Source organism: Empidonax traillii, unplaced genomic scaffold (assembly GCF_003031625.1).
Source record: "Empidonax traillii isolate 1590-97213 ecotype Southwest subspecies unplaced genomic scaffold, ASM303162v1 scaffold706:size701851, whole genome shotgun sequence".
Classification (NCBI taxonomy): domain Eukaryota; kingdom Metazoa; phylum Chordata; class Aves; order Passeriformes; family Tyrannidae; genus Empidonax; species Empidonax traillii.
Window position 1 is genome coordinate 681,025 of NW_020955899.1, and position 19,379 is coordinate 700,403.

At 34.9% G+C, this 19,379-nt stretch overlaps 1 protein-coding gene across 1 annotated transcript in view; it reads left to right on the forward strand.

The window, feature by feature from the left end:
• CEP126 (centrosomal protein 126) overlaps positions 1 to 18,684 on the forward strand; it is a 32,329-nt gene extending 13,645 nt beyond the window's left edge. Inside the window, exons 6-11 of the mRNA XM_027900091.1 lie at positions 391 to 587; positions 9,017 to 11,144; positions 15,070 to 15,194; positions 15,484 to 15,571; positions 15,991 to 16,200; positions 18,527 to 18,684. Of these exons, the coding sequence (XP_027755892.1) occupies positions 391 to 587; positions 9,017 to 11,144; positions 15,070 to 15,194; positions 15,484 to 15,571; positions 15,991 to 16,200; positions 18,527 to 18,591 (2,813 nt within the window). The 3' untranslated portion in view covers positions 18,592 to 18,684. The remainder of the gene's footprint in view (positions 1 to 390; positions 588 to 9,016; positions 11,145 to 15,069; positions 15,195 to 15,483; positions 15,572 to 15,990; positions 16,201 to 18,526) is intronic.
• The last annotated feature ends 695 nt before the right edge of the window (positions 18,685 to 19,379 follow it).

Consider the following 19,379-nt stretch of genomic DNA (forward strand, 5'->3'; position numbering starts at 1 on the left):
TTATGAAAAAAACAAAGCCCATTTTCCTTGGGTTTTTATTTTCCTTTGTTTTTTTCTTTTAAAAAAAACCAATCCTCCATGTTCCATTTCTGCAAATTACCAAACTGTTGGCTGACATTTCCCATATTAATTCAGCCTGAGGCAGTCACCCAACAACCCAATCAGAAAAGTCTGACTATTTATAAATAACAGAAGAGAGGTTTTAAAATGGAAAATGTTGGACACTTTAAGTTAGTACTGACAGCACCACCTGTAGTTGCATGTAGCATGGCTGTCCTTCACTTGCCTGGCATTTATTGGTGATACATACTTTTGGAAAGGGACATATTTAAAAGTGTACCGTTGACACATAAAAATAAGATAAAGTAATAAGTTGCTTGTCTGCATCAAGCACCACAGATGGTACATCCTCATCAGCATCTAGAAATGATTCTTTGCATCAGAAGCAGAAATCAGCAATGTTTGGCTGTGATAAAACAATACAAGAGAGCAGTAGAACAAACATGGATAGTCACCAACTTCTCTTCCAGAAAAATCTGAAAGAAATGCAACAGCTCCTTGAAAAACAGCATCTGAACAACATGGAGGTATGATATTTTCATGTGATTTATTACATGATGCTTTTTAACTGTGACAGAAAGTTTCTTGAGTGTGGCAATAGATAATTAATAGTAAAATTACACACCTATTGCAGTAAGAAGTCAGAGATTTTTAAAAATATTCGTAAGAATATTTTCACAAATTCTTCAAAGATATATGTCATATTTTCTTTTTTTTCTTTGAATCTAAGATTTGTGTATCAGACTTCTTGGCTCTGAAGTTGTCTATCACTGGAGTCTTGTGCTGCTTCCAAACTTAAATTGATGGTTTTTACTGCACACAAAAGTTTCTGCTTTTCTATTGCTACAGCTCAGCTACTGCTATAGCAGTATAGTGATAGTAGGTCAGATGTTGGGGGATTTTTTTCTTGATTTTTTTCCCAGTGTATGGTGGTTTGTTAGGGATTGACTTCTAGCCTCTTGAGGCGCCTTTTTTTGTCATCTTTGGAATAGCTGTAGGTGTTCAAGCAACAAGCTTTCTGCCTAAACTGATTTTTGGACCCAAAATCAGTTTCATAACTCACCTTAGAAACAGTAAAAATCAAGAAGAACTGAGCTCCAAAGTGACTTCTTATTACTGCTTTTTTAAGTGCCATGTTATATTAGGTCTGTCAGTGTCTTGATTTTGTCTGTCAGTCTTTGATTTTGGAAATATTGTTTTCAAAATTACATTTTATGGAAAGGAGCAGACATACTTTGGTGCTGTTTCTTTTATTTCTGTAATATCTTACTGGTATCCAGGGGCATGGTATCTGAAATGACCTGGACTCTGCGAAGCACCATCCCTCTATACTTGTGATGACTAGAGGCATGAGATCATTGGTGGCCGTAAAGTAAGAGCTTTTCTTTTAAATACATGTGTATAGATAACTTTTGAAAGACCGTACAGAGTTTGAATATACTTTGATATGGATGTTTTCAGGAACATTCATCTCTGTCTTTGTATCTACTTTGTTCTGATGATTATTTGTGAAAATCTTGAGCAGCTGATGACTAACAAAGAAAAGCTCAATCTCACTGCACTGGTGATTCAAAAAGGTTGAGAAGACAGAAAGTATAGTTTGTACTGGCGATGGCTAGTGTTCTTTCTTATTTCCAAATATAAAAGAAGGAAGAGCAAATGATAATTTATAGAAAAAGACAAAACAAAACTGAATTCTAGATTACCACCTTAAAACAAAATACAAAGAGGTCTAACTTTTTTTTTTTTCATTAATATCACATTGTGCATTACATTGGTATAGTGCTTGCAAATCCCTCCCTAAATGATGACACTGAATTTGGCAGTAGTTCCATTAGGATATCTTAGAATTAGAAAACAAAATGCATTCTCTTTGAGAAAAATTTATAAAAAGATTCTTCTTAATATATTGTAAGACACGTATATTGTAGTGTATTTTGTCAAACACAGTTATCACTTTCTAATTGAATACTAGGAATAAACTGCCATGGGTCATGCATAATTTTACTTGCAGTTTTTTCTAAATGTTATCAGCATCTTTGGACATTGTATATAAATTTGTTGTTTACAAATTAATGTATTTTTGAAAATACCTTGGTCCTGTAGAAAATTTTGCTTTTTTTTCCAGAATGTATTTTTCTGCTGCCACTAGGGGTTGCTCAACTTCTTTCCTCTGATAAATAGTTTCAAAATGTAAATATTTGTACTTAAGACATTTGGACTTCCTTTCTTGAAATTGCATGTTTTGGAGTGTGAGAAGATAAAAAGTCAAGAAAGCTATTGTCCTTGTTCTAAGGCCTGAGTTTTGGAAGTTTAATATTTGGGTTTTGCTGGTGTTCGTGTGCAATGTAAATTCCTGTGTTGTGAAATAGTATTTATAATACTCTTACTAATAAGATTTATAATTTATAATGATTTGAAATTCTCTTATTGAAATTATTAGACTTCATTAGTCTTGCTCCTACCTGTTGTCCAAAGTAATTTCAACAGTGCTTACCTTTCTGAAAGTAATGTCAAAGTATTTCATTGTGCACATGCTTTGCAATCTAACCATCCACTGAGATCCTTTGACCTCTCTTTGTTTCTGTTTTTACAGGCCCAGCAGGATTATAAAGATTCCTAAAATTCTTTACTTTCCTACAGGGGAATAAAGTTCTATGTAAACCTTTACCAGTAGATTTTCTGTGTTCCCTGCTTTACATCCCTAAAAATTTGTAGAGATTCATCAGTAAGCCAAGGTTTTCAGTGACCCTTCTACCATTTTCAAAAATTATTTTGTTTTGTGCAACAGTTGCGTCTGAGCCAATACATCAAATTATTATTTGTTATATGTTCATGAGTATGTTCCATTTTGAAGAATTTAATATTGTTAAATTCATTCACAAGAAAAGGATTCAGTGCACAGTCCTTTCCTGCTTTGCTTGCATGCATAAATAAAATCTTTAAGGTGGAGCTGGTAGCATAGTTTTTGGCTAAAGCTGCAGGCAACTATTCACCAAAAGACATTAGTCCCAAGTGCTTATAATTGTTCTAAGTTATTAACTGATTATGTCCAAATTTTTCATTTCTGGTGCCTGCCTTAAACTGAATAATTTAGAAAATTCCCCTTCAAATGTCTCAACTGTGACTAGTAATAGTATTATTCAGGTATCTTTTGTCTTTTTCTTTTGGCCGTCACTTTAATTTGGTGGCCATACAACTTTTTTGGATCAGTACAACATTTCTAGGCTCCTCCATCATGTTGGAATCAAACTGATTGGCATAACATTTTACCTCTCTTGTTTCACTTTTTAAACAAAATACTTGGAAGTAAAGAGCTAATTCCCTGACAAAATAGGTATAGATTATCACATGGAGATTGTATTTTCCTCTTCCGTCCTTTATATGCCCATAATTAGGTTACTTGGGTGATATCTGTGAAATCTAAATTTAAATCCCTTTCTGCTTGATTTGAAGCAGGATTTTTAGCTTGGCTCTCCTTTTTTTTCCAAGCATATTGTCCAGCCATTGAGGTATTCAGTATCAGTCCTTCTATGGATTCCATTCCCCTTGGAAGAAAACACTTCTATATTTATTGAAATAAGGATGGAACATACAACTTGGAGCCCAAACCATGAACTCAGAAGGTTATTCTTATAGTATCTCTAATACAAGAAAAATTTTTATGGTATTGTACTTTGTGTGTTTATGTGTGTGACACATAAAATCACACAAGTCTCTGAGAAATAATGAAAAGTGTTTTCTAAGTGATGTTCTGCTGAGTGGAAGCAGCATAGGTGTGAACGTGGCCACCTTTGCCTGAGTTGACCTGTATGATGTCAGCTGTTTGTGTTACTGTGCTTTTGAGGTTGAACAGTGTCTGTGAAATGGAGATGTTTCAGGTAACTGATGGAAAAACTGTAGTATGACTGGAATGAGTTAAACAAGAGTTCCTTCTGTAAGGAATGTGATATCAGTCTAATTCTTCAGAGGCAGAGACAAGACCAGCATGGAAAAAAGGAGAGCCTATGTACAGAGTCTCTCCCGAGTATCAGGAACTTGTAGAATGCTCATGGCCAGTTAGTGGGAAAACAGACTCTGAAGGGGAGGTTTGCGATAAAATGGCATTGGAACAGAAGTCAGACTAGATTTTGTAGAGACCAGTCAACAACTTGAAATAGGTTTCTGTGGTCACCTTAAATCTAGAAACGCTGACCACTGTAAATGTGAGTGTTAACGTTCTTTATGTTGATCACTTAACTTTTGTGACAGACTGAAGTGATTTCCCTCATTATTTTCCTTTTGGCAAGATCAGAGGGGTTCAGTTTTCATTGGCTTTCAACCAATATTGCAATATACAGCTATCTTCCACATTATTTTGCTAATCCAAAATTCACATGTGCTATAAAAACAATTTGAAATGTATCTCCAGACTAATTTTACCCATTATTTTACTTTTAAATTGCCCTGTGTGGAGTCAGGCTTTAGACTCAGTGATATTTTTGGGTCCCTTGCAACTCAGAGTATTCTATGATACTAAAAGTGTTCCTGTGTCTGACCTTTAGGAGCTCCTTATATAAATCCACCTTCTGCCTTGGCTGCTGCTGTGCAGTGCAGAAGATAGAGCGGGAAAATTTTAAAAACTGTTCCATCTTTACAGTCTATTTAAATTGCTAAAAGAAAAAATCATGTTTTGTCATAGACCATAAAAATGTATATAGGTGTTTTAGCAAATTAGAGAGTTCTGGTAGTGTAGTCCCTCAGTTGATTTAGAGATTATTTTAAAAGTTATATTCACACACTGTGATTCTCTCAGAAAGTGTGTACTAGTCAAATAATATTAATTTATTCTTTCTTACTGATGTTACAGCTCCAGTTCATTCAAATCTGTTAACTTAATCATTAAAATGATTATTAGTTAAGCACTTAAGAACTTCTACAATTAATATTTCATATGCGTGCCAAATTTTTTTCCATGACTATTTGCCTCATGATTTTCAGTTATGCAGTCCCATAATACTTTAACACGACAAATTTGCGGGGTAGATGGTGCCTGCTCACCGGGTGCATAAATTTCTTAATGGGTTAGAAACAAAAAAAAGGGACTAATGCATTATGGTGCACAGTGCCTCAACATTTAATAATTTAAAAATTTTTATAGTATTTAAACCTAGCATTATGAGTTCCACTCGTGGAGATGAATGACCAAGTTAGTCTGTGAGGGTTAGACACCTGCAACAGGGTACCTGAGAAACAGCACTCTGAGTATTGAGGTGTTGAAACAACAGAGAGACAAGTTTAGCTGAAAACCTGTTTCCTACAAAATTATGTGCATTTACCTCGGGACTTAATGAAAACTGGAAGTCAGACTGGCACCCTGGCATTCAGTGTTCAGATCACTTTTCTTTTAAACTTCTCTACCAGTATGGCTTACTGAATTGCCCAAGCGCCCATGAAATTAGAAACATTAGTTCTTTTTATCCCAAGAGGTTTGAACCTGCATTTCTAGTATCCTGTGATGATTTTCAAACAGGTGAATCAGGTCCTTTTAAATAGTTGTAGAATGATGGATTTCTAGTTTCTGTATTCTAGCTAGCTTGGGGGGAGATCAGGCACTAGGAGTTAGACTAAGAAAGACAGGAGTGTTGATAGTAAGATTTTCTCTGGTAATCGTACACCTCCATAGCTTCTTTGGTGGGTCTGGCACAATAGAATGTATCTCTTGTGTAATGTAAGCAAGAGAATCCTTTCTTAGTGGAATTTGCTCTCTTGATTCTGCCCAAATCTTCTGAGAAAGTAGTGCCAAACCCATATGGAAAAGAGATTATTAATTTTAATGGTCTTTCCTATTCCACAGTTGGTAAATTCAAAACTAGTGAAGGTGTTTGGCTACTTCACTGGTTTTGAGAGGTAGTTTTGTATCTGTATGTGCGCTGGTGTCTCTTACTTCAGAATCAGTTAGGTGTATAACAGTATATATTATATATAGATGTCAGTTAGGTGTATAACATTATATATATATGTAAATATGTATAACAAGGAAAGAATATCTGTAAAAATAAACTGGTTGAAATTATCAAAATAGTAAGTAGTGTGAGAGGTGAGGGGCCTGGACTTTCAGAGTAGGTAGCATTTTTTCCAGCATTTGTCTTCAGAAGAGTGTTCCCATTCACCTCCTGGAATTATGACAGTCAAAACTTCTTTTGCAGAACATGTCAAATATGCATATAGCAGCTCTTTGGTGTAATAGTGTTCTGACAGAGTCCTTTGGCAGAAAATTCACTTGTCAGCTTCACTTAAAATTTCACTTGTTGCAATGTTTCATTGGCCTTATGAAAGATTTATTAGGCTCATGTTTTCTCTTTGTTTTAGTGCTTTACTAGAATGAAATTTCTTGACACAGCTGTTCTAAGTCTTAAGACATACAAGTGACCTCTTTAACTCCTCAGAAGTGTTCCCTTTCCTAGAATACTACATATGTGGACAGAGGGGGGTTAGATTTCAAACACTAGAACATAAGATTATGCAGGCCACAGACAATTCAATACATTGTGCTTTCATAACAGAAATGCAAATACAGAAAATAAGAAAACAGTACGCTCTATGAACATTTTGTTTCCTTGTCATCCTATAGTATTCTCACAGATTAAATCAAATTAAATCATTGGGATTTCCAGGTTTATTTCCCTGCACTTATCAATCACTGAAAAGGATAGTTGTTGAATGCTTTTTTTTTTTTTACTGCACAAGTAGTTCTAGTTACACATTTTTACGAGGAAACATGACATTCACTTGCATTACATGATAGGTTAAAATGGAAAATGAAATATTTGAATATTTTAATGAGAATGTTGAGTGTCTTTAATGTGTGAAAGGATGAAATTGTATGCTGCAACAGAATAAATGTAAAAAAAAATAACTAAATGTGCATAAACTACATAAAAGTGAGTATGTGTTTAAATGAGGACTCTATTCTTTAGTTCCTAACATTTCTGGATGTTACCTCAACTGAGATTTTGGGGGTTTTTACAGGGACAGTAAAATTATTTATATATATATATAATGCAAGATCAAGTCTTTTGTGCTCTGGAGCACAACTAGGTAGAATTTTTCTTAATCTTAATTTTTAGAAGTTGCAAATTTTCTTGCATCCTCCAGATTTATCACTTTAGGCTGACCTGCTATCAGAAAAAGTGCTTTTTAAATCAATCCTTACAACATTTTCCTGCTGTTTAACTTTGTCATTTTAGAAACATGTATTTTGCCATACAGTTGCGATTTCCAAATTAGACAAGAAGTAAGGCTGACATCTCTAATTTCTTTTTACTGTTTTTTCTTTCCACCTCAAAATTTCAAAGCTAGTTCTTAAATTTGGCCTGATACAGAAAATGCTGAGTATATGCCTTTTCCTTGTTTGGTGAAGTTCAAGCAGAGGTTAACAATATAATTTAGCCAAACATAAAAGTTAATAAATAACTAACAAAGTGTTATTTCTTTTTTTCTATTAGAAAGGCATTGGTTTATATAGCTTTAGTTTGAAAGTTTTCCCTAAAGGGATCTTTCCCTACACTTAGTTCTTTGTTCTTCTATTTAATTTCTTTATCTCAGATCATAACTATAATGGAAGACTGCACCAACCTCTGAACATATAGTGAAAGATAAGATTTAATTCAACCATAAAAACTTTCAGGATTTACTAAGCTTTTTATTCTGCAATTTAGTATATTTGTACTGTAAAATATGCAATATTAAGGTATAACAATTTTACTAGAATAAAAATGTTTATGATAAAAATATATTATTATTATTCACTAAAGAATTTTATGTATTCTTTGGTGAATTTTCAAAATATTAATTCTATGTTATTGCCAGGGGATATATAATCACTTACCTAGGTTAACAGATTTTGCTACTTGAAACATTTTCCATTTAAAGTCACTAATAAAAAAAAAAAAATCTTCATTGCATAAGTAGCATATCTAATTCAACTTCTCTTGGTTTTTCACACCAGTTTTTTCCAAAATAAGTTTAAAAATCACTTTGCTGCTGAGTTGATGACAGTGAGTGTATGAGATTGTGAAATTAGTTAACATGTTTGTTGTCCTTTATGCTTATGGGTATTTTGAAGTCTTGTACTTAAAGAAGTATATTTTGTGAATGATGTCAGCATCTCAGTGCTTGGATAGAGAAGTAATAGTGAAGAAAATGCTTGTACAGTGCATACATAAAATTGTCCCACTGATATTTCAGATGGTGCCAGTTTCTCATATTCATCACTCCATTAAAATCTGATGAGAAGGTTGGGGGAGTTCATGGGACTCCCTTACACTCTTAGACCTAGTTTGTCCTCTTAGAGGATATTTTCTTCTTTCTGAAAGACATCAACAGGGAATTTCACTGGGGGAGTTGGTAGCTGTTAGTTGCTGTGGTTATGATAGCTAAGAGATTTTTTTTGTGCGGCATGACAGGGCTTAACTCCTCATCATTTGTGGCCCTTTGTATGAAAAGAAACTTATTCAGTCTAATATGATGGAAAAGTTCCAGTTTGGGGCAGATCCATTATCAAATCTTCATTTTCATGGATTGTCTTTCAATTTGGAAAATTTACTTAGAACTATTACAGAGTATGGAAGCCATCCTGTATCACAGGGAAATCCAGAAACAGTACTGTTGTTTAGATAAATCTAGTTCCTTTTTTGATATTGCAGAATTCATATATAACTGGGGATTAAATTTGTTGAACTATGCAGCTCTCTCTTCTGAATTTCTCCCCAAATTACATCATCTTCTTTTGCAACTTAACACAGGCAAATTTTGACTTGATGGAAACACTCATGGTGATGTGAACCCAAGTCATAAAAACACCAGGCTTAGTATTGTTTGTATTTTAGTCTAAGCTCTCATTAATGAAAAATTAGTATCAGCAAACCCATATTTCTGATAAATCTAACAGCCTGGTTCTATGCCTGTATTTCAGAATTTTTATCAAGAACTCAAAGAAAAAGATGATTCAGAAAGCCTGACAAGCCTTGACAGTCTTGAGGCTGGAGGACAAAGTGGAGATTACACAACACCGAGTGAATCATCTTTGACTGCACAGTGTGACTATGCCCTGTATGATCCAGAAAAATCCCAGACTAGGAATAATTACTTACTTCGTATAGATCAAAGTACTTCTAAAAATGCGCATCTAAATAATTGCCTGAGAAATGCAGATTCACAACACTACCACAACATACCTATTCATGATCTTTTAGCTAAACATCATGTTCTAACTCTTGCTGAACACATGAACACTTCAGAAGAGGAATCATCTGCTTCTCAGAGATCTGGAAAAAAACTTGCAGAGTTCTCGACCTCTGATAAGCAAAAGAGCTCTGTAATTAATACATTTAGTTTTCTGCAAAATATAAAAGACAGAAGCAAGCCATCTTCTGGAATGGCTAGCACATTAGCCACTTGTCATCCTGTTTTCAATCCTAGCAAAGCCTGGGACAGCCCTGATTCTATTCCAGGAGAAAGAGTTCAGGATCTGATGCAAGATCAGGGTTTTAAAATGACCCCACAGAAGAGAACTGTATCTGTGCAACCATCCAGACAACCTATTGCAACATCTATAATCTTATTTCCTAATCGGGGATGTTCCACTTGCATTCCCAGCACAGCTGATATGTTACCAAAGGACAAAAATATTAGTACAAAGTTTTTTAAAAATACCTCAGGAAAAATGACTGAAATGAAAGAAGAAGATATTAAATGTATTAATGATACTATTCCAGTAACATCTTTATTTCAGGACATACCAAATGCCTCAGTTCTGTTGGAAGTTAAGCAACAGAATAACAAAGAGGAAGGAGAGGGAAATATAATTGAAACTATGTCCCTGGGGTCAGATACAGAGTTCAATTCTGGAATTCCTGCACAGGACAAAACCCTGAAAAGTAATATTCTTGAAAGAAAAAGAGCAAAGTTACTCACAAGTATCCTAAAGAAGGATGCTAAATATGAACCCAGTCCTTTCAAAACTGTGGTTATGAACCATGGGATCCGTTTTGGTACTCGATCCATGTCATCCATCAGAGACAGTTTAGAACTGGCAAAAATAAAAAAGAAAAGTGCAGAAAATGAAAAATACAATAGGAAGCTAAGATGGTGTGATCAAATTGACGAGATAATAACAGAAAATAATGAAAAATTCTATGAAAAAAGCACCAGTGAAGTATCTTCTTCAAAGCTGCAATATGTTCAAACAGCAAATAATGCTCCTAAGAATAATTTAAGTATTGTTGCTCAGCCTTCAAACCCCACGTTCATAAAAAATCATCAGGAAAATTCTCATATATCAAAACCAAATGTTAATACTGAAGAATCAAATAAAGAATGCACATCTCAGAATATATTTATGTCTACTGAATCCTTTTCTGCTAAAAAAGCTTGGATGGTGTCAAAAGATGAAGCAAGTAAACCCTCAGTATATATCAATAATTCTAAAATTAATGAAGGTAATCAACTCAAAAATAAGGCAAAAAAAACTGGAAGAGAAACATCTGTAAGAGCCCAGTCAAGTTTTATGCCCAAGAGAAGAGGCACTATACTCCAGATGCAGTCAGCCACTGGAGCCAACGAGGCTCAAAAAGCTCCAGGGAAATTGCTAACACCTCACCCGCCTTCCACACCTCTGCCGGGAAACAGAAGTGCCGAAAACACCGCCAGGCCTGGGTGTCAGTCACTGCCGCCCTCAAGCCTCCAAGCTACCACTGCTGGCAGGAATGATTTAAATGACAGGCATGTTGTGCTAGCAAATTGGGGTTTAAATAGGAACGGTAGAGAAAACAGTGAGAATATTGCTCGTTGTTCTGGCTTGGCCGCTGTGATCTCTCCACCCGACTGCAGCACGGCCAAATACGAACCTTGGGCAAAAAATACTTGTTCTGTAAGTGGTGTTCAGGCAAGCGCCTGTCAAGATCATTCAGTAACCTGCACTGAGAGAAGACCTGTTAATGCAGAAAATGGATTACATCTCCATCATATCCCAGCAGCTGGAAAAACAAGCACGTCCTGGAACGGAGGACATTCTGCCCAAGCTGCAAGGGAGTCTGCTACTGGTAAGAGTCATGTTTCTGGGTCTGGGGTGGGGGGATGTTCAGACAAAAGTCTTCTTCAATTACATCATGAATTTGTTTTCAGTTAAAACATCCAACCTTTCATCCATCCACGCAGTACAACCAGTTTTAACAAGCTTTCACCATTTGTCATTGTCATTTCTATTCTAGTGGTGCCTAAAGGCCTTTCAAACATTGATCCCCATTTTTAATAGCTCTCTACAATATTAAATGAAAAGGAAGTATTTTCCCTGAGATTATATTCTCGACTAATGAAGCAGATGTGACAGGTGGTCTAAATAATGATATAGGAGGAAGTGAGTAAGTTTATACAAGCAAGTTTTACAAGGTAACTGAGTCATAGCTTGTCAACAGTCACTGCCACATGAGAGTGAAAGAAGTGTAGATCTACTGTGTTTTTAAAATGTTGACACTGAAAATGCCTAAAATTATGAAGACTTAGTCACAGTAATACAATTAAAGCTTAAAAAAAATTAAAGGTAAGTTAAAATTAAAGAGCTTCTGCCGAGCAAACTTTGCTCTGCTGCAAAGTATGTCTGATTTATAAAGAATTTTAAGGAATTTCATAAACAATCCTAAATTTTATTAGAAATTAACCTTGATGAAGAGATTGGTTGGTAAGACAGAGTAAAAATGCATAAGAAATTTTTGGGAGAATAAACTTCAGTCTCCCGGTTTTTACATTTCAAATTACATTTCATGCTTTTTGACTTGCCTTGTTTCTCCTGTGCAGCCTGTCTGTGTTCTTTGCCTTGGTCACTGATGACATCCTTGTGCTTATAATTTCTGTATAGTTTGCTATTTTGCTTCCTCTTGAGGGCTGCAGCTGGAGTTCCTGCAACTGTAGACCCTGCTTCAGGTACAAGCAGCATTTCAAACTTTCTCATGTACCAGGATCACCCCAAGGATTGGCCATGCAACTCAAAAATACTTTCTTGCAGAAATAATTAATTCTCATAACTTAAAACCCCACAGTATTTATCCACAGTAATATATAGTTTTAACTGTGGAGTGATTCAAAATAGCTCTGTTGTGTAAGGCAGGCAGGTGAATATTTTTGGCCTAAAGTAGGGGTGGGAAATGAAAAATGCTATCTGCTTGTCTATTCCAGTTCAAAGTCAAACAGCTGAATTTAGGATCTGGGTGACTTAACCTATTAGATTTTACATTGGAAATGAATGAAGACTTGCATTACCACACCTTGCCTCCAGCAGAGATTCTTGCCTTTTGATGTCCTTATCTGCACATCAGATCAATCAATCAGGAAATGTACTGGGTCAAAGTTGTGTGCACTACTAACACTGTCTTCACTGCACTTTAAATGCTACATTCCCAGTGTCACATACCTCCTGCTCTTTCAGAGGAAGAGCTGAGTAATAAAATTTGGGTGGGTTGCCCTCTCTTAGTATCTGCTTAGATTTTGTGTTTTGAAAGTCTTCTTTATTTTAAATACTCTAGATAACTCCTACTGACTTGCTGTTCTTTTTTCAATTGCCTACCAGTTCACATAGACACCATAGTCTTTGTCCTGAAGTGCTTGTTGTGAGATTAAATACTGCATTACTCTCAAGTAAAATACCTCTAGAGTTCCATGAGGTTTGTGAAGACACTGTAGAAAATGTGATTTGTTGCAATGCTTGGCCAAATGTACCTAAAGTGTAAGTGAGAACAAGATGAATAAATGAGAGTGTCATCCATGAGGATCTTAATTTAGTTTGGCTTCCAGACTTCAAGTTGTGTATCTTCTGATGACACATATTATGTTATACCTGGATATTAGAATTATTTTAAGACCTTTCTTGTTTAGTCAATAAAAGGCTTTAAAAATGTGTTTGACCTTTAACCTGTCATAAATATGGGGCTAATTACATGCTTATAGTTAAACAGCTGTAGACTGCTTAGTATCTTGTTCCCTTAAGGATACTATTGCTTATTATAATTTTGTCTTACATGTCTCAAAGGAATCTTTTCCATGGCATATATCTAGCATGTCTTGCAAACTAATTAAGTATTGATGCATATGCATAGAGCAAGTTTGAATTTTATTTTTTTCTGAAAAAATCATGTGACAACTAATATAACCAGGAGTCTTGTTTTCTTTTCATTTTTTTTTTTTGGTTTTGGTTTTGTTTTTTTCTGCAATATTCAATACAACATTTCATTTTCTTTTCAGGTGCTATTCAGCACCATGCATCATGTTACAGTAATTTGCACATAACTAAATGGCAACCTTTTAAATCTAATGTGTCCCATGTTATTATTGATGCCAGCAGCCAGATAACTAGTTTCAAATATGCTTTAAGGATCAATTAATAATTTTCTTTTTCTGTGAATGGTAAGAATTCTGCTTTGTTAAATGTCACTGTAATAACCATGAAAGCAATAAAATTCTGTTAGAATCAGTAAAAGATCTCTTGATCAAATCATGAACTGTACATTAAATTGTGCATATAAATATTTATTATGTAAATAAAGAGGTAATTTATCTTCCCAAGTATAAATCAAGTAACTGCATTTACAAGTCTAGTAACTGTGTTTACAAATGAGAATATAATATCTCCTTGGGTATGCAGATTCCTGAGTTGCCCATGAAAATGCTAATTTGCATCTCCAGTTTGTATGCATAAACATTTAATTAAGAACATGATTTTAATTTTGAAACTTGATACTTTAATTTTGAAAATGCATTGCTATGCCAGACAAAAGTGAGACAGATTTGAGGTACAGTGTCTAGGTTAGACCTCTCTGAGGAGGGAAAATGCTATACAACAGTACTGTCATTAAAATTAGTACACAGATGTAGGAATTAGTAAGATTAACTACAAAATCCCAAGCTACAGAAATAAGGTTTGAAACCACGGCTGTTAAACCTTACAACACTTGTGAGGCCACACCTGGAGTACTGTGTTAGTTCTGGACTCCTCAGTACAAGAGACATGGACATGCTGGAGACAGTCTAGTGACTGGCCATGAAAATGGTAAAGGAACTGGAGCATCTCTTCTAGGAGAAAAGGCTGAGAGCTTGGACTGTTCATCCTGGAGAAGAGAAGGTCATGGGGAATCTGATCGATGTCTATATATACCTGAAAGGAAGCTGCAAAGGGGACTGTGCCAGGCTCTCTTCAGCAATGCCCACTGAAAGTACTAGAGGCAAAGGGCACAAACTGAAACACAGGAGTTTCCTTCTGACTATCAAGAAACATTTTTTTTTTACTTTGTGACTTAGCACTGGCACAAATTACCCAGAGACTTTATTGAGTCTTCATCATTGAAGATGCTCAAAAGCCATCTGAACGTGGGCCTGAGCAAGGAGCTCTGTGTGGCCCTGTTTGAGTGGAGGTGCTGGACCAGACAACTTCCAAAAGTCTCTTCTCACCTCTACCATTCTTTGATTCTGTGAATCAAATAAACTGTGTGAACTACTACGTATTTTCTGCAAACTGCTATGTCATCTTAACAAAAGTTGAATCCATTAAGATGTACATTACAGCAACTTGTCAGCAGGCATTTACTGTTTTGGGCAGTTAGGCTTCAAGATTATTCTTAAAATACAATTTATTTTCTAAAACATTACTTTTTGGCACATTATTTGGTATTTTTTGTATCATACCTCACCTTTCGTTCTCCTTTTTACTTGGTAAGACCACCTTGTGTCTTTGTACTTTTTTATTATCTGGCATTCAAAGTGGGGCTTCACTTAACCTGCTTATGTCCACATACAATCCACACCTGTATCTCATAGTCCTATGCTAACATGAGGCAAAAAATGCCTTACAAGTGCCTGAGATCAGATGTAAACCTCTGAATGCGGGCAGAGATATTTACTCACTATTATTAGTTTTGCTACTACTATCTTTATCATGTTTTTACACATTTTTGGTTTATTTTTGTCTGCATGTCGTTTAAGGTTTTGCTCCTGTTACAAGACAAAATCAAGTTCTTGGCAACTATGAAAATAAACACAGAGCTGTTTCAGGGCACAGAAGACAAAATGTAGCATCTAAAAGATGGGAGCCTACTCATCATGCACAGGTTAATATAAAATACTATAAAAAGAAAAAGCTTATTTATCTTCAAAATGGAAAGAGTTCTAGAAATATCAAAGATTTGTTCAGTGTCATGCAATTTTGAATCAATATGCTTAGTCAGTTTGCTGTCACTGCTAATGACAAGAATAAAACCAACCAGAATACCTCACTGAATTAGTATACACTTTAGCACTCCTAAACATTTGGTAATATGAAATAATAAATAAAACATGTTCAGAAGGTAGTAGTTGACTTAAATTATACTAAAAATATTCTTATAATATTTTTTATAGAATTCGTTATGTACTGTCCAGCTGAGTCCTGTTCCATCTGCATTTGATCCAATACAAAAGATGAAAAACATCTATAAATCTGAGGAAGGTATAGTAACACAACTCACTTCAATTCTTGGTTGTGCATAAAGTAGAAAGACCTAAGACATCCACTGTGTAACATGACTTGTGCCTTTTGACATCAGTGATTCTAAGCAGAAAAAAAAAATGTCATTCCATCTCTGTTTGTAGCTGTACGTGTCATACAAAACTGTATGATATGGAAAGGTATTGCTTGCTACCATTACATATTTCCAAACTCATTAAGACTTGCTCTGATGCCAATTATAAGATGAATTAGTGCTCTTAATTACTTTATTTTCTAATGTATCCTGTTTCTTGATTTTGCAAATTGATCTTTCAATGTCAGTTTTATGTGTTTCACAGACATACAGTCATGAAAACAAGCAGTCTACTTAAATGTAATGAGCTCTTCTCATTTGAATTTCCCCCCTGTAATCTCTTCAGTTTCAGAAAGCACTGTTCAGTTTCTAATGGCAGAAAAACTAGCAAATACACCCATTGCAGAGGGTGAAATCCTGGCAGCTATGGACAGTGTGCAGCCAGCCAGCCAGCCCTCACTGCTTAACAGGGCTCTGTGTCCAGGCATGAGTGCACTCTCGGTGGAAGAACAGAGGATTTTCCAGTCTCTTAATTGTCTCAATCAAAGGCTACAAAGTAAGTTGGATAATAAATATTTGATACATCAAGTGATTAAATACCTTTATATTTCGTCGCCATAGATTTATTTGGATTAAAACCAGGAATCCTATGATAGAAATTATTATTATCATCATCATCAACAACTGAATTTAGCAAACAGTATATCAAAATCATTAAACCCTTCTTGAAGTCAGTGAGATTAATTTAATGGTGACCTTTTTTTGACCAAAAATATGATTCAAAATATGACACCTTCAGCCCAGCTGTAGATGTTGTTTGCAACAGATTTTTGTCCAAAATGTTCTTTCAAGATGCATCTTATCCATCTTTTATTTTTTGCAATTATTTTTGCAAATAATTGCCTTTTATATGATATATCGTACATTTTTTGCAAATAAATCCCTTTGTAATGAATGGCATTTTATTTTCTTCTAGTATTTTAGAAAGTTCTTCTTCTCCATGAATTCTTAAAGGTCACAAATACTGAGCTAGGACATGGCTGCAGACAAATCTGAATGTTTAAGTGAATATCACTTGTGCAACCATTTTAAAAATGTCAAACTTACTTAAGTGTTCTCTAACCTGTTCTTTCTCTATGGCAGGCTGATTTCATGCCTGGTTTATACTGGTGCTTTTTATATGAACTTCCAATCACAGTTTCCATGTTGCTGAAGAATGTGGGGAAAACGTCTGTACTTGTTCTCAATAATTTTTTCCCCAGTGATTAATTAGCTAAAATTCTCATTAGTCATCTTACAGTAACTAACACGGTTATAGAACAAACTTATTTCTTGCATCTCTTCCTTTATCTAATGCTTTGGATATGCTTTGACCTATGCACTCATACATGCATAGGTCATACATCTCATTAGTTTGGCATAGTTCTGGTATTTTGTGTGCTCCATCTTGTATTTGAAATCAGTGGGGAACTTGTGACAGTCTACGTGGTCTCTCCACTGTTTGACTTTTCATATGATTGAAATAACTTCTGCTTGCCTTTTGTGCTGTTTGTGGAATTGCCAACTCTCTTGAATTTTATGTTTTCCTTGGACTTTTTTCATACAAGATTTTACATGCCAGTTATTTGAGTTTATAAGAGTTCCTTGAAGTCAATTGATTTCATTTTACTAGTCCACTACTTTTCCTTCTGGACTGCACCATTTCATGATCAGGTTACCCAAGTATACCCCCTCATTTCCTGGAATCAAACTAAACCAGGGCTTATTAAGCCTCTGCACACTATCCATACATTTCTACATCACATGGTGGATTGCATGACTTCAAGGAAAAAGGCTTCAATTTCCTATAAACTGCACAGCAGAATAATAGATCTTTGCAACTGTTTAGGAATTTTCTGCAGCTGTAGCTTACAATTCCTGCTCCATCAAACAGTGGTTCCGAATTTCATTATATCATAACTTGTGGTTATTGCCTCCAGGCAAATGGAAATGAAGAATTCCATTTTTTACCAGAGAGGTGTTTTAGTACAATGTGCTCAGGTTAGGAAAGTAGGTATGAAAAGAGAAATACATGAATACAGAAACTAAATTGCTGTATAAGTAACAGAGAAACAACAAAGAAATATAGGGAAAGGTAAATTGAGCAAAAGAACTGGGAGCAAGAATGCTGAAGTTTGCGAAGTGTGAAAAGGAAAACTGTAAGAAAAGTATGTTAGGAATATGAAAGAAACAAAGAGTCACAGGAGTTAACAGATTGCAAATGAAGTAACTGTGAAAATTAATGTAATACATACACGATTGTATGTACCTGGGAAACTTAATTAGCTTGCCTAATTTTTTAGGGATTAAAATTGGTAATAGGAAGCTGGGAAATTTTACAGGTAGACTTACATGTAAGTAGGTACCTGTACGTAAGTAAATTGTTGTATGTACTTACATTTCATAGAAGTACATTGCTTTTTTACGCTGTGACCTTTCTGCACACCTTTTTTTGGCTTTATTTTCACATGTTAAAAAATTAAGTGACTGAAACTGTGCACTTTCATAGTGGTCTTTTTAATGAATAACAGTTTGTCACTAACCAGTCTATGCCTGGAATATTTGTTGCTGGCTTAGAGTTGCTGGCATTCTTTTCTCTAGCTTTAGATTTCTTTATTGACACTAAATCTTTTGTTCATATAATATCAAGATACACATTTTAAAAATAGAGATGTGGCCTATATTTCAGCAGCAGTTGATAGGGGAAATAAAACTAGTGCTATTAAACTGCATTTCCACAATCTTCAGAAAGTTCTGTGTAGAGTGTCTGACTGTGAATCTTATTTTTATTAAAGTATTTGGTTTACATAATATTTATTATATACTTTCATGGGTTTTTTTAGATGTTCAAGAAGCCATTACCAGAAACCCATTTGCTTCACATGTTTTGCAGATAAGCACTCCTTAGTAAGTATTTAATTTAAATGTGTTCAGTTTTAATACATACAAAGTGAAGTTATGACTTATATTGTAAAAATAGAATTGAAATATTGACATCAATCTGTTCATCTGGCTTGCCATATTTTCAGATTTCTATTTTTGCAAAACAATGGCCCAAAAAATATGACCTTTATAGTACTGTAAACAGGCTTTAACAGACTGCCCCATCCTCTGGTTTTGTTTTCATTTTGGTATCTGAAGACACTTGCCAAGTCCAGGGAGTTCCAAGAACTTTTAAGGAACAGTAATTTAGTAGGGTCTATTTGAAGTATATATAACTCATAAAAAAAATTTATTTCTTATTAACATAGAGAGGAAAGGGGTAATTATGCATGGCAGTGCATAAAATAATTGTTAATGCAATGAATTCTTACTTTGACCTGAAGATATACCATTTTCTATAAGTAACAGGTATTACCTTTCTTCAATAGGTGTTTGTATTTTAGTTTGTATATTCTAGATCTTGTCAGTTTGAAACAAATGTGATACCTGGAATGCAAAGAAATGAATAGGCAGATGAGAGTCTGAAGTACAAGACTTACATTTCAAATGTAAATGCATCGAATTATATACACATGACCATATACTTAAAATCATAGAACTGTTTAGGTTGAAAAATATCTCTAAGATCATCAAGTCCAGCCTTGAGCCCATCACTGCCCAGTCCATCCCTAAACCCACAGTGCCACATCTACACTATGCCAGGGGTCGTGACTCTTCCACTTCTCTGGACAGCCTGTTCCAATGCTTGACAAT